This window comes from Oryctolagus cuniculus, chromosome 13 (genome assembly GCF_051225735.1).
Source record: "Oryctolagus cuniculus isolate XC-2025 breed Fujian yellow rabbit chromosome 13, ASM5122573v1, whole genome shotgun sequence".
Classification (NCBI taxonomy): Eukaryota; Metazoa; Chordata; class Mammalia; order Lagomorpha; family Leporidae; genus Oryctolagus; species Oryctolagus cuniculus.
In genome coordinates this window covers 102379326-102393515 of record NC_142879.1, presented here as the reverse complement: position 1 = coordinate 102393515, position 14190 = coordinate 102379326, and the positions used below count along the sequence as shown (strand labels likewise).

General features: G+C 46.3%; 1 protein-coding gene across 1 annotated transcript in view; it reads left to right on the top strand.

Annotated features, from left to right (window-relative positions):
* Nucleotides 1-11026, top strand: part of LOC100344963 (WW domain-containing adapter protein with coiled-coil) — an 88126-nt gene extending 77100 nt beyond the window's left edge. Inside the window, exons 3-6 of the mRNA XM_089311280.1 lie at nt 5428-5673; nt 8341-8463; nt 9534-9682; nt 10874-11026. Of these exons, the coding sequence (XP_089167406.1) occupies nt 5428-5673; nt 8341-8463; nt 9534-9682; nt 10874-10996 (641 nt within the window). The 3' untranslated portion in view covers nt 10997-11026. The remainder of the gene's footprint in view (nt 1-5427; nt 5674-8340; nt 8464-9533; nt 9683-10873) is intronic.
* Nucleotides 11027-14190: the final 3164 nt, after the last annotated feature.

The window sequence follows — 14190 nt, the reverse complement described above, 5'->3', positions numbered from 1 at the left end:
ACACTCTGGCTTAGGCTAGGTGTAAGAATCATTGCTGCTCAGTGTGTGGGCTTATGAGGAGCCCTGAGATGGAACAGTAGTCCCCCCCTTACCTGCAGCGCATGTATTCCAAGACCCACAGTGGATGTCTGAGACCCCAGATAGTACAATCCTATATATATCATTTTTTCCTGTATTTTCATAAGGGTGAGAAATCTTAATTTATACATTAGACACAGGTAGATATTAACACTAGCTAATAATAAAATAATAATTCTAACAGTATATTGAAATAAAAATGACTTAAAGCTTAAAAAAAAAAGACTGACATGTACTTAACATCCCTGCATTGCACACTTAGAGTGGAACATTTTGTCTGGTACATTGTACCAGCATAAAAGCATTGCAAGGATAAGATTGCCAATACATAATGAAAACTAAGGTTAAAACGTGAGCTGCTGTTTTGCCTCATGGTTAGTGACAGTTACTGTTTGGATGTGGAGAAACAGTTGGTGGGAACGTGCAAGGTGGTAATGCTCATGTGGAGGTCCGTTTTTCAAAATCTGTCAAAGGTTTAAAAATGCACTAATGTTTTGTCTGTATAGTGCGAATATTTTTTTCAGCTTAATGAGATGAGTTGCAAAAGTTAATATCTTTGTTGTAAAGCAAATTTATGTACATTCATAAATACATGGAAAAGGTTCTGAAAGGATACATGCCTAAAGATACTCACTATGTGTATGTAAAGTAACTTGAAATGCAAATCATAGGAAGCCACGGAGCAGAGACTGGGCCGGCTGCCTTGTTTTCTCTGCTACACTTACTGCATCGTTTGCTTTCCTTCAAAACGTGTTCCACGTCTCCTGTGGAGCACCACTGCCGAGGGTAGAAAGCAGACTGAGCTTTAGTGTCCTGCTCAGTGTTACACACCATCAGAACCCTAGGAAGTGAATGATAAAAGTGCTGTTTTTATCAATATCTTTTTAGATTGTATTGTGTATCACAAAGAAAAATAGCTCACAAAGAAACTTTGGTTTATGTTCTTTGGGGTATTTTAAAAGGATCCTTAGAATAGTTGCGATGCTATTCTAGGTTCAGTCTTTAATACGTTGTAGTAACAAGTACTTTTGCAGTTTCCTTCCCCCTTCTGGCAGTAACTGGAAATACACATCAGTTCATAATTACAAGCATAAAAGGAGGGAAAGCAGTTTTACCTATTCAAACAGGATATACAGTGGATGACACAGTTGTGTGTGTTGCAGAATTGGTTAGAGGCCTAAAGTCATAGAGATGTCAATTGGAAAAGTAAGTTTAAAATGTCTTCAAAAGAGATTAAGAAATGGAGCATGCATAGATAGGTGCCCATGCCTGTGTAGCAGAACCAGGTGTCCAGTCAACGAATCTATGTTGGTGTCATTCTGGTGCCAGTTCCAATTCTTGCACTAGGGCTGACCGAGGCAAATAAAGCAAGATTCCATTCCTGCAGGAGCTATGGTGAAGTAGAAGGGAGGGAACATTACTCTTGTTACACTGTAAAAAGGTGCTGGGCAGTGTGGTGGATCTGAGGGCTCTCTGGGCACAGGGGAGTGCTACCCAACCAGCACCTTCAGTATGAAACTTGGACTCGCATTGCTACATTTGTGTTACATTCAGGTACATGTGTACTTTGAAGCATCTGATGGAATAAACTTTGAATAAGCTGCAGCTCTCTGAAGGGGTGTTTATGTGGTGTGTCGTGTGGGAGGCCTGGAGGCTGTGACAGATGGGGAGCGTGGCATTCCGAGACCCTGTCTGACAGTCTCAGCTCTCTCTGGTTTCGTTCTTACTCCACTCTGTACTCCGCCTTGCCTTGTGCCGTCTTTTACAATTTTTTTTTTTTATTTTTGACAGGCAGAGTGGACAGTGAGAGACAGAGACAGAAAGAAAGGTCTTCTTTCTTTGCCGTTGGTTCACCCTCCAATGGACGCTGCGGCCGGCGCGCTGCGGCCGGCGCGCTGCGGCCGGCGCACCACGCTGATCCGATGGCAGGAACCAGGAGCCAGGTGCTTTTCCTGGTCTCCCATGGGGTGCAGGGCCCAAGCACCTGGGCCATCCTCCACTGCACTCCCTGGCCACAGCAGAGAGCTGGCCTGGAAGAGGGGCAACCGGGACAGAATCCGGCGCCCCAACCGGGACTAGAACCTGGTGTGCCGGCGCCACTAGGCGGAGGATTAGCCTAGTGAGCCGCGGCGCCGGCCTACAATTTTTTTTGGAGGTTTACTCTGTTTCTTCAGAGTCTCACGTTGAACTTCTCACAGGTCCCTAGGTTCATCAGATAGAGGTGAGGGCCCTAACCTTCCGAGGTGATTCTGTTCCTGTTTATTGAGAACTCACATGCAAAACCAAACCTTTTAGCAGAGAACCACCGACTTCCAGAGATGTCCTTTCCCCAGTGGTCGCCCACGTCTGAAGAAGACGCCTCTGATTTCCTCACTGATTTCCTCATTTGTAATTTCTCATAAAATCGAAAAAGTCAGTCGTCAGGATAAATAACCCTGTTGTAATTGGAAATTAGGGGTGTTTTTAAGTTTTTGTTACTTTTGTTCCTTTGAAGTGATGCATATTGGCTTTCTGATTTGGAGTGTTTCCTTTGCTTGACATGAGGGGCCAACTGAAACATTTTTAAGGGATAGGGGCCCTTTTACCTACTGAGGGCCATTTGGATATTTCTGGCATCATGTGCAGGTCATACAGAATTATCAACTTAAAAATTGGCCTGCTATAGATTTAATTTTGTGGGCCAGGGGCTGGACGGTCCTGTGTAACTTTGCAAGTCTGTGAAAATATTGGACAGCACTCAGGCAAAATTGAAAACACCTTGCATCTCCTTCTACCTTCTTTTCTCTGTTAAAAAGAAGAAAATCTGTGAGGTGACAGAGTGAGGATAGTTTCAGAGGGCTGTAAGTACTAATTTAACTGTTCATGCAGTAAGTAAAAACACAGAACTGAACTTCACTGTGCACGTTAGTCAACATGTCCGTAAGCTGTGTGTGGAAGAACCTTGAAGGGATATGATCTGGAGAAATGTGCTGATACAACATACATGTTTTATCATTTCATTCGGGTTTATTGATATTTGTCTATCAGTCCAGACCAGCAAAAGCCAAGCACAAAGTCTGCTGGATCTAGGAGCAGGCTTTTTTAAGATGCATGCCTTAGAAGAGAAGAGCGTCTTAGCCTGACCCAGTGGAGCATGGGTAGCACCAGTCTTTGAAATGCATGGAAAGCAGCTCTGAGATGTGTCATTTGTAGAGAGCTGCTGTCCCTAATTCTGATGACCACTGTAATAGTGTTGTACAAAGACTGATGGGGAGGCCCTTTTCTGTAAGCTTGCTAGTAATTTGGCGCCTGTCCAGGAATGCGAAGGATGGTGAATGTTTAGTTCTGAGAGTTGAAAATGAAGATTTAAAGTTACTGCTCAACTGTGATACTCCTGAAACCTGCATTACTTCATAACAAGTCTAAAGGTCATATGTTGTATGTGCTATCTTAACTGTCTACAAAAAAATGCTTTGACAAGTGTCCTTCTTTGGTCTTCAGACCAGCCTCGTCAGAGTGTGGAGTGTGTGTTGCTGCCTGAGGGTCTGTGTTCTTGCATTAGAGCCCTGCTGTGTTGACAATTTCGTGGCAGGAAGATGGCATTTTGTGCTCTTTGTCTTGTCTGGGCATCCATGTGCTTCCGGTGTTGTGCTGAAATAAAGCAGGTGTGGTACTCTTTCTTACAACCTGCCTTACATCTCTGAGTTCTTCTGAGGGTGTACACCTAAGCACAGGGAGTGGCTCCTGAAAGGGTGTTTATGGACAGCTTTTCTAGAAATGCCAAGTGGCTCTCTGATGTGGGTCTTCTCCATTAGAAACGTGAAGTAAGCCTTGCTTTGCTTCTTGCCAACAGTTGGCATTGTTAGGCTTTACATTTTTGCTACTGTGGTGATGTAAATGAATATCTTCCTCTGTTTTATGTTTTTGTGTTCATTAATGAAGTTGAGCATCTTTTTTTTGCATTTCTTAGCCATTCAAGTTTTTGCTAAAATCTTTTTATGTCTTGTTTTGAAAATGCTTTCCTATTGAATAGTCTTGACTTATAGGAGTTTTTAAAAATATTATGACTACTAATACTTTGGATGTAATTGTTAAGCTTTTTGTAACTATAAAAACCTTCCTTGTAGTTTTAAAAATCTTTTAAAGACTTAAATAAAAAGTTGAGTCCACCTTAAATTGATTTTATCTGACAGAATTTGTCTTGCTTATTGTGTTCTTCAGATACCGCAGGAATCTTTAGAGCATTTAGAATTTACATTACCAGCTTGTCAAATGTTTCAGAAGCACTGTTAGGGCTTTGGTTGTTGTTGCATCCAGTCTCCATAAATAATGAGTTTGAAATAGAAACTTCCAAATATTCATGATTTTCCATGCGTGTTTTATGTTTTTTTAATTTCTAAATACTAAATGTTTTACCAGTAGAAGAGTTCATTTTAGTGCTGAGAATCTTTTTTTTTTTTTTTGACAGGCAGAGTGGACAGTGAGAGAGAGAGAGAGACAGAGAGAAAGGTCTTCCTTTTGCCGTTGGTTCACCCTCCAATGGCCGCCGCGGCCGGCGCGCTGCGGCCGGCGCGCTGCGGCCGGCGCACCGCGCTGATCCGATGGCAGGAGCCAGGAGCCAGGTGCTTTTCCTGGTCTCCCATGGGGTGCAGGGCCCAAGCACCTGGGCCATCCTCCACTGCACTCCCTGGCCACAGCAGAGGGCTGGCCTGGAAGAGGGGCAACCGGGACAGAATCCGGCACCCCGACCGGGACTAGAACCCGGTGTGCTGGCGCCGCTAGGCGGAGGATTAGCCTAGTGAGCCGCGGCGCCGGCCAGTGCTGAGAATCTTTAAATGACACAAACAGATAAATCATGGCCTCATGTAATATTACGGCAGGGAACTTTGTAGTTCTGAAACTCGGCTAATACAGAGCTCTAGTACGTGACATCCTCAGTCTGTATGGGAGGTGACTGCTGTGATGTCTGTCCTGACTTGTAGAGTAAGGCCATTGTCTTACATAGGTAGGTTGCTGCCATGGTCATAACATTTTTTTCTACCTTATTTTACTCAGTATCTAAATCTAGTCACGTAGAATTGTTCCTTTATCATCATGGAAGCTGTTTCAATATGCGGTTAAAATAACTGTTCACGGCGGCATTCCCAGTAGGCAGAGCTCAGCACTTTGTATGTCACACGTAGGAGTGTGGTATCAGGTTTTGTGACTTGTATTTATGTCACCTGGTCAGGTACTTACTGAGCGTTTGTGTGCTCCATTGTACGGACTAAATGGAATTAGACGTTTCAGATGCCAGTTCTCATACGTATGCTTGTTCTGCTTTGCCAAATTCAGGTAACTTTTTTCAGCCATATTGTCTTATTTATTTAGAATCTGCACCAGGAGACAAGGCAGTGTCACATTCTTGCACAACTCCTTCCACGTCTTCTGCCTCTGGACTGAATCCCACGTCTGCACCTCCGACATCTGCTTCAGCAGTCCCCGTTTCTCCTGTTCCGCAGTCACCAATACCTCCATTACTTCAGGACCCAAATCTTCTTAGACAGTTGCTTCCTGCTTTGCAAGCTACACTGCAGCTTAATAATTCTAATGTGGACATATCCAAAATAAATGAAGGTAAATTTTCATAGTAACAATGGTCACCATGTTTTTTTCCCCAAAAAGATTTGAGAGACAGACCAGCAGTGAGCTCCCATCCAGTTGTTTCACTCACCAAATGACCTGCCGTGACTCTGTTGGCAAGGCAGGAATAAGAGCCAGGAACGAAGTCCAGGTCTCCCGTGTAGGCAACAAGGACCCAAGTACTTGAGCTGTCTCCTGCTGCCTTCCAGCGTGTGTATTAGCGGGAAGCTGGAATTTGGAACAGAGCTGAGATTCAAAACCCAGGCATTCTTAACTGCTAGACTAAAAGCCTGCCCCCATAGTGAAAAGGTATTTAAAATGTATTTATGGGGGCCGGCACTGTGGCTCACTTGGTTAGTCCTCCACCTACAGTGCTGGCATCCCATATGGGCACCAGGTTCTAGTCCCGGTTGCTCCTCTTCCAGTCTAGCTCTCTACTGTGGCCTGGGAAGGCAGCGGAGGATGGCCCAAGTGCTTGGGCCCCTGTATCCGCATGGGAGACCAGAAAAAAACACTTGGCTCCTGGTTTCGGATCAGCATAGCTCCGGCCGTAGCAGCCATTTGGGGAGTGAACCAACGGAAGGAAGACCTTTCTCTGTCTCACTATCTAACTCTGTCAAATTAAAAAAAAATTGTAAAATGTATTTGTGTTGTGTAAAATTGGTAAATCTCTGCTTTAGTACTAGTCTTTTTTCCCTTTTTAAATTCATATTTGAACTTCTCAGAATTTAGAATTTATGTTCCACATAGTTTAAAGCCATGGCATATAATTGGGTTACATTTGTGTATATTTTTCAAGACTTGCTATGTATCTGGTAGTTACTAGAGATGAATCACTTCTGTAAGTGCTAAGTACTAGGAAATGAGGAGTTTAGGTAGTTATGTAAAATACTTGAAACATTTTCTGAGAAAGGGGTAGGTACTGGATAAAATTTTGCCATTTTTCCTGAATAATTACAATGTTTAATTCTGGCCTCTTAAGTATCAAAAGTACATGGTTTCCTAAGTACCATCTTTTTTCTGTTCACTCTTAAAAGGTTGTTGGAATGGGTATAGCTGAAGGGTTTGAGTGGCTACTTTTCTAAAAAAAAATCATATGAAATAACAGCCATTTATCTGGTTAATCTTATATACTGCCCTGTGCACTTCCCATAAAATTGGCTAGGTTTCTGGGATAACCCACAGTTCTGAGAACACACACTAGTGTTTTCTAAAAAGTCTCACACAGAGGAGTTTTAATGGTAGATCTTAATTTATCTTTATTGTAAACTCACTCAGTTTCTATCTACCTCAGATTATTTTTAATCTTTTTCAATATTTTTTAAGAGATTTAGTTATTTGAAAGGCATAGTGACACAGAAAGAGAGGGATCATCCATTCTCTGATTTACTTCCTGTGCGGCCATGGTAGGTAGCCAATGCCTGAGCCAGGCTGATGCTAGGAGCCAGAAACTCTAGCCTAGTATCCCACATGGAGGGCATGGGCTCAATTACTTGAGCTGTCACTGCTGCCTTCCTGAGCACATTAGCAGGAAGCCAGATCAGAAGTGGAACAGGCAGCATTTTTTTTTAAGATTTATTTATTTATTTATTTGAAAGAGTTCTACGAAGAGAGAAGGGGATGCAGAGAGGTCATCCATCTGCTGGTTCACTCCCCAGTTGGCCACAATGGCCGGAGCTGCACCAATCTGAATGCAGAAGCCAGGAGCTTCTTCCTGGTCGCCCATGCAGGTACAGGGCCCCAAGTCCTTGGGCCATCTTCCACTGCTTTCCCAGGCCATAGAAGAGAGCTGGATGGGAAGTGGAGCAGCCGGAACATGAACCAGTGCCCATATGGGATGCCATCACTGGAGGCAGCGGCTTTACTCGCTATGCCACAGCACCGGCCCCCATCTTAAATCCTTACACCCGTTATATTCCATCTTACAGGTTTTTGTTCTTTGTTGTTTATCTTGTTTTTTTTAATTTTTTTTTTACTTATTTATTTGACAGGTAGAGTTATAGACGGAGAGAGAGAGACAGAGAGAAAGGTTTTCCTTCCATTGGTTCATTCTCCAAATGGCCCCTATGGCCAGTGATGCGCCGATCCGAAGCCAGGAGCCAGGTGCTTCCTCCTGGTCTCCCATGCGGGTGCAGGGGCCCAAGCACTTGGGCCATCCTCCACTGCCCTCCCAGGCCACAGCAGAGAGCTGGACTGGAAGAGGAGCAACCGGAACTAGAACCTGGCACCCATATGGGATGCCAGCGCCACAATGCAGAGGATTAACCAAGTGAGCCATGGCGCTGGCCCCTGTTTCTCTTGTTTTAAAGATTCATTTATTTCAAAGGTAGAGTTAACCAATCTGTGTCTCCCACAGGCCCCAACACTTAGACTGTCTTCTGCTATTTTCCCAGGCCCATTAGCAGGGAACTGGTTAGAAGTAGAACAGCTGGGACTTGAATTGGCACCTGTATAGGACACTGGCATTGCAGGCAATGGCCTGACCCACTATACCCACTATACCACAGTGCACGCCATCACTCATTTTCTAGGTTTTTATTTCAAGAGTTCCAGTTGTAAGTGCTTCAGCTGTTTTCCCAGTCCTGTTCAAGTTTCCAGGTTGTTACTAATGCTTTGTAGGCCTCTGTGCTTCTGTTTGAATTTAGGAAGTAATGTTTTTAGTTCTTACAGCAGCTGTGACCCAGGCTTCACTGCAGTCCATAATTCATAAGTTTCTTACTGCTGGACGGTCTGCTTGCAACATAACCTCTCTGATCTCTCAAGCTGCACAGCTCTCAACACAAGGTATCCGTATTCTTAGAAATGTCTACAATTGTCTGGAATTTTATCAGCACTTCCTAAAAACTTCTTTAAAGATTAGCTATCTTTATTTTAGCTGGTTTTGGTAACACTAGCATTACAGTAGTATATGTATTTCCCTTTTTTAATGTTTGTAGATGATGCTTTGGAATTTATCTAAAGGTATTACCGTAAATCTGTAATATAGTGTGATTTAAGTTGCTAATAAAAGTGTTTTACTCCAAAGCTGAAGGTAAACTGCGATGTGCCCTCAATCTTCAGAAAGCATTGTTACATATTTGAAGAGCTGAAGTTTGGGCAGGTTGATGTTAGATGATTCTAAATACACACACACACACACACATTATATTTGAGAGGGAGAGACAGAGAGATCTTCTGTTCAGTGGTTTACTCTAACTGGCTGAAACAGCTGGGACTGGGCCAGGCCAAAGCCAGGAGCCCAGAACTCCATCCAGGTCTCAGATGTGGGGGTCAGGAACCTAGTGTTTGGGCCATCTTCTGCCGCCCCCCCAGGACCGTTAGCAGGGAGGTATATCAGAAGCATAGGAGCTAGGAGCTGAACCAGGCTTGCCCAGCTGGGATCTGGTGTCTCAAGCAATGATTTGCATAATGCCTGTCCTGATGTCAGGTGACTTTTGGCTACATGATATGGAAACAACCCAGTTCTTGCCTTGAGCTAGTGGTCCCTCTTCAAGTAGAGTGGCGCAAAGGCTCTTGAAGTCGTTTGACTAGGCTGTGCAGCAGGAGACTGAGCACAGGACAGTGCCTGAGCCTCAGCGAAGCAATGAGGGTGCTGAGGGGCTGCTGTGTGAGGTTAGGCTCAGGCTCAACTCCTTGCTGTGGCCTTGGAGTCCTGTGCTGGGTGTGCTGAGCTCTGACACAGAGCTCGTTTAGTCAGTGAGTCCACGTGGAATGTCGGTTTCTGACTTGGTTGGGTAAGTGTTCTTTGGGGGACCTAGGATTGTGGGGGGTATGTAGAGTGATGCAGAGAACTTCACCACATACTGCAAAAGTTCTTGTTTTTTTTTTAAATCGGTTACATCGCTCTTTCACAGCGCAGCCATCTAATCAGTCTCCAATGTCTTTAACGTCTGATGCGTCATTCCCAAGATCATATGTGTCTCCAAGAATAAGCACACCTCAGACTAACACAGTCCCTATCAAGCCTTTGATTAGTACTCCTCCTGTTTCATCACAGCCAAAGGTATGTCACTTCTGAGGGAAATTCGCAAAAGTTCCAAGTTAACAACTGTTAATTTTTGAGTAACCTTATTATTTGTCTGCATTTTGATGAGGGAGCAACCAAAATGTGAGTTTCAGCAAAGAGATCTTATTCTAGAGCTTAGAAGTTATCTTCAGTCTGTTTAAAAATAGTGCCTAAAAGTGAAATGCATGCTAATATTAGTTTTCCAGTCCCCGAGAAAATCACTGCATCAGATCCCTTAAGCAATGGAGGTCAGTTCTTCACTTTCAAAGTTCCTTTTCAAGTTGGTTTTAAGAATACTTGGATATTTGAACTTATGTGGAACTTCCAAAATAATATGTTCTTTATGAAAAGACTTTTTGATTTGAAATGACAGATTATTAATATTCTGAAGCATCAAGACTATCCAGATTTGTTTTGGGTGAATTCTTAGAAATCAGAAACCCTGCTGCTTTAGGGTATGACTTGATCAAAATGGCTCCCTCTGTTTTTGCCTTGTTGCTGTAATTTGGAGCTTTTATTTTAAACTACTTTTTTTTCTTCCCTCTCTGGCTCCTGATTAAAAATAACATATGTGTCCCATAGGCAGCCATAAACCTGTATGGGGTGATAAACATCTCTGTTAATCAGAGATGGGCTGTAGCTCATTCTGTGGTTGGGCCACTCTATATTTTCTCAAAAAGTTATTGAAATCTGAGCGTGCATGTTTGAACATAGATAATTGGTTTTATTGCTTTTGTTTTGATTACAGAAGTAGCAGTAAATGAAGAGAGATTAGAGTAGATTGGAAGGAAAGCCATAGTGAAAAGTCAAAAGTAGTTTCTTGATTTTATGGTTTTGACCTTGAACTTGTTTATGATTTAAGTTTCAAAACTTAAGACTGTCTTCTAACTATGTGGCATTTGATAACTTCTTTTAAAATTCTGGATTCAAGAGACTTTAAGATTGTTAGCTAGGTTTTCTGGGGGCAAGATATGGATTGGATTGAGAACCTAACTTTACTTTTTACAATTAAATATGCTTGTATCCAGTAGTAGCAATTTTATTGTGAAACAGAATTAAGACAACTGTTAAAATCACTGGAGAGTAGAAATGATAGGAAGTTTCATTGAGAGTAACACTTTGACTTTGCTCTAATTTCGATGCTGGCTGTGTGCCCGAAGCCTTCCTCCCCAGGTTTTGCTGTGTCAGGTTAGTACTCCAGTAGTTAAGCAAGGACCAGTGCCCCAGTCAGCCCCACAGCAGCCTGTGACTGCTGACAAGCAGCAAGCTCATGAACCCGTCTCTCCTCGAAGTCTTCAGCGCTCAAGGTAAGTTGATGTGTGTTGAAACTGCCTCGTGGTTTTCTTTAAAACAACAGAGAGTGCATTGTTCAGCTGTGATTTTGGAGACTAGAACCTGGTCTTGGGAGAGGTCATGGACAGCCTGGCTTAGCAGTGTACACACAGATCTTCCATACAACAAAGGGAAGGAATGTTGTCTCCCGCAGAGCGGCCTGGGTTATTTTGAAGCCAGTGGTCCTTTTCTTTAGAATTTACAGTAGGTGGGATTATGTCTTACTTGCACAAAAGACATCCAATTTTCCTTTATTTGTTGGAATTAGATCACTTTTGACCTCATAGCAGTTTTCATTGACTGTATCGAAGCTATGATCGCACACCGCAAACGTGGGCCAGCGTTTCCCAACCGGTGTGTGGCAGGCTTTCCTGATAGCTTGTGCTTAACCCTAAACAGACTGGTTTTCAGATCTGCAATTGCCACTGTATGTGTTTTCACTTCATGTGTTCATTAGTAATCAACTTGAAATGAAACTTGTTGAGTGGAATGCGGCGTCTGGGTCAGCGTCAGCGTCCCAGCGTCGTGTGCGGCGTCGGGGTCAGCGTCAGCGTCCCAGCGTCGTGTGTGGCGTCGGGGTCAGCGTCAGCGTGCGTAGCGTCGGGGTCACGTAAACATCGTGGGCGGGGCGGCTCAGTTCATCGGCGGGCGGTGGCAAGGAAGGATGCGGCGGCGGCCATAGCGATTCTTCTAAGAAAGCGAGAAGTTGGCGGCCAGCGAGGAAGCAGAGGCAGGTGGGGCCGGTGTTGGTGCAGGCCTGGGCAGCGGCGGTGAAGGAGGCGGCGGTAGCGAGGGTGAGGGGTGGCGCGGATAGAGGTGGCGGGTCCGTGTCGGGCGTCCTGGGCGGGGAAGGGCGGCTCTGCCCCGGCCTAGCTGAAGCCTGGGCTTCCTAGGCGGGAAGTCTCAGTCTTCACTGGTGGCGGGTTCCTCGCTCACGTCCGACTTCCGGGTCTCAGAAGAGTCGCCACTGCCGCGGCTACATCCTTCCTGCCATTCCACGTGACCCCGACGGTACACACGCTGACGCTGACCCCGATGCAACGTCGAATGCGGCGTCTGGGTCACCGTCAGCGTCCGAGCGTCATATGTGGCGTCGGGGTCACCGTCAGCGCCCCAGCGTCGTGTGTGCCATCGGGGTCGGCGTCAGCGTCTGAGCGTCGTGTGTGGTGTCGGGTTCAGCGTCAGCGTCCGAGCGTCGTGTGCGGCGTTGGGGTAAGGGTCAGCGTCCCAGCGTCGTGTGCGGCGTCGGGGAGAGCGTCAGCGTGTGTAGCATCGGGGTCACGTAAACGTCGTGGGCGGGGCGGCAGCAAGGAAGGATGCAGCGGTGGCGGTAGCGATTCTTCTAAGAAACCGAGAAGTCGGCGGCCAGCGAGGAAGCAGAGGTAGGCGGGGACGGTGTTGGTGTAGGCCTGGGCAGCGGCGGTGAAGGAGGCGGCGGTAGCGAGGGTGAGGGGTGGCGCGGATAGAGGTGGCGGGTCCGTGTCGGGCGTCCTGGGCGGGGAAGGGCGGCTCTGCCCTGGCCTAGCTGAAGCCTGGGCTTCCTAGGCGGGAAGTCTCAGTCTGCGCTGCAGCAGCAGCGGCTGAGGACCAGAAGAACCAGGAAGCGGTGGGTGTCGGCGTGGGCGTCCCGTGGGGCATCCTGCCCTGGACAGCGCAGTTCGTGGGCAGCCAGTGGCGGCGGCGAGGAAAGACGTGGCGGCGGGGCCATTCTGGTGCAGAGTCCGGCGGTCAGGAGTGTGAGCGGCTAGCGAGGAAGCAGGTAGGAGTGGCGGTGCTGACGCCATGGGCAGCAGCGAAGCAGGCGGCGGCGGGGGCTCTGCGTTGGGCAGCGGAAGAGAGAGGCCGGCAGTGGCGGCTTGAAATGGCAGTGGCGTCAGCATCAGGTAGGCACTACAGATGAACAGGTTGGGGAGGAAAACTGGTCATAACAGTCATATTATCCAACATGAAGGGGAAGGAAGACAGGCAGTCAATTACAAGGGAGGTTTCTCTAGCTTTGAAAGTGCCCCTTACACCAGCTTTAGGCTAACAGCCTTTAGGTGTCATTTTTCAGATTCTTGGGGGCTCACATATGATGTGGGAGCTAAGTTTCTCCCTGGGATGTCTGTGCCCTGTGTCCCAGTGCCCGGATTTGAATTATGGATCCATTTCCAGTTCCAGATTTCCCGCTAATGTGTGTCCTGGGGAGATATCAGGTGATGGCACAAGTGTCTGGGTATTGTCAGCTACATGGGAGACTGAATTCCTGCCTCCTAACTTCAGCCTGACCAGCCCTAGCTGCTGCAGGCATTTAAGGAGTGCAGGAGTAAATGGGAGAGCTCCATCTCTTTGCCTCTTAAATAAAGTAAAAACTCTTCAAAAGTGGGTGATCTTTATCTAAAGATTTATTTCAGAGGCAGATACTCATACTCATGCAGGTACATGCACGTGCGCATGCGCACACACACACACACAGTGCAGGAAACAGACATAAAGAGGGTTCTCATCTGCTGGTACTTTCTAATTCCCACAACTACTGGGCCAGAGTCTGGCAGAGTTGAGGGTTGGAGAACTCATTCCGTGTTTTCTGCAAGGGTGATGGGTACCCAAATACCTGGATCCTATCCGCTGCCCTCCAGGTCCACATTGCAGGAAGCTAGACTCAGGAGCCAGAAACAGGTACCCGATTTCTTGAGCCGTCACAGCTGCCTCCTCCATCCATACTGATAGGAATCTGCTAGAGTCAGGAGCTGGAGGTGGATACTGAACCTGGGTACTTCAAGGATGGAATGCAGTTGACCTTAATTGGCTTGGTAACCAAGATTTCAAATCCTTGCCCCTCTGAATTCTTTTTTTTTAACAGGCAGAGTGGACAGTGAGGAGAGAGAGAGACAGAGAGAAAGGTCTTCCTTTGCCGTTGGTTCACCCTCCAATGGCCGCCACAGCCAGCGCGCTGCGGCTGGCGCACCGCGCTGATCAGATGGCAGGAGCCAGGTACTTATCCTGGTCTCCCATGTGGTGCAGGGTCCAAGTACTTGGGCCATCCTCCACTGCACTCCCTGGCCACAGCAGAGAGCTGGCCTGGAAGAGGGGCAACCGGGACAGAATCCGGCGCCCCAACCAGGACTAGAACCGGGTGTGCCGGCGCCGCAAGGCGGAGGATAGCCTATTCAGCCGCAGTGCCGGCCACCCCT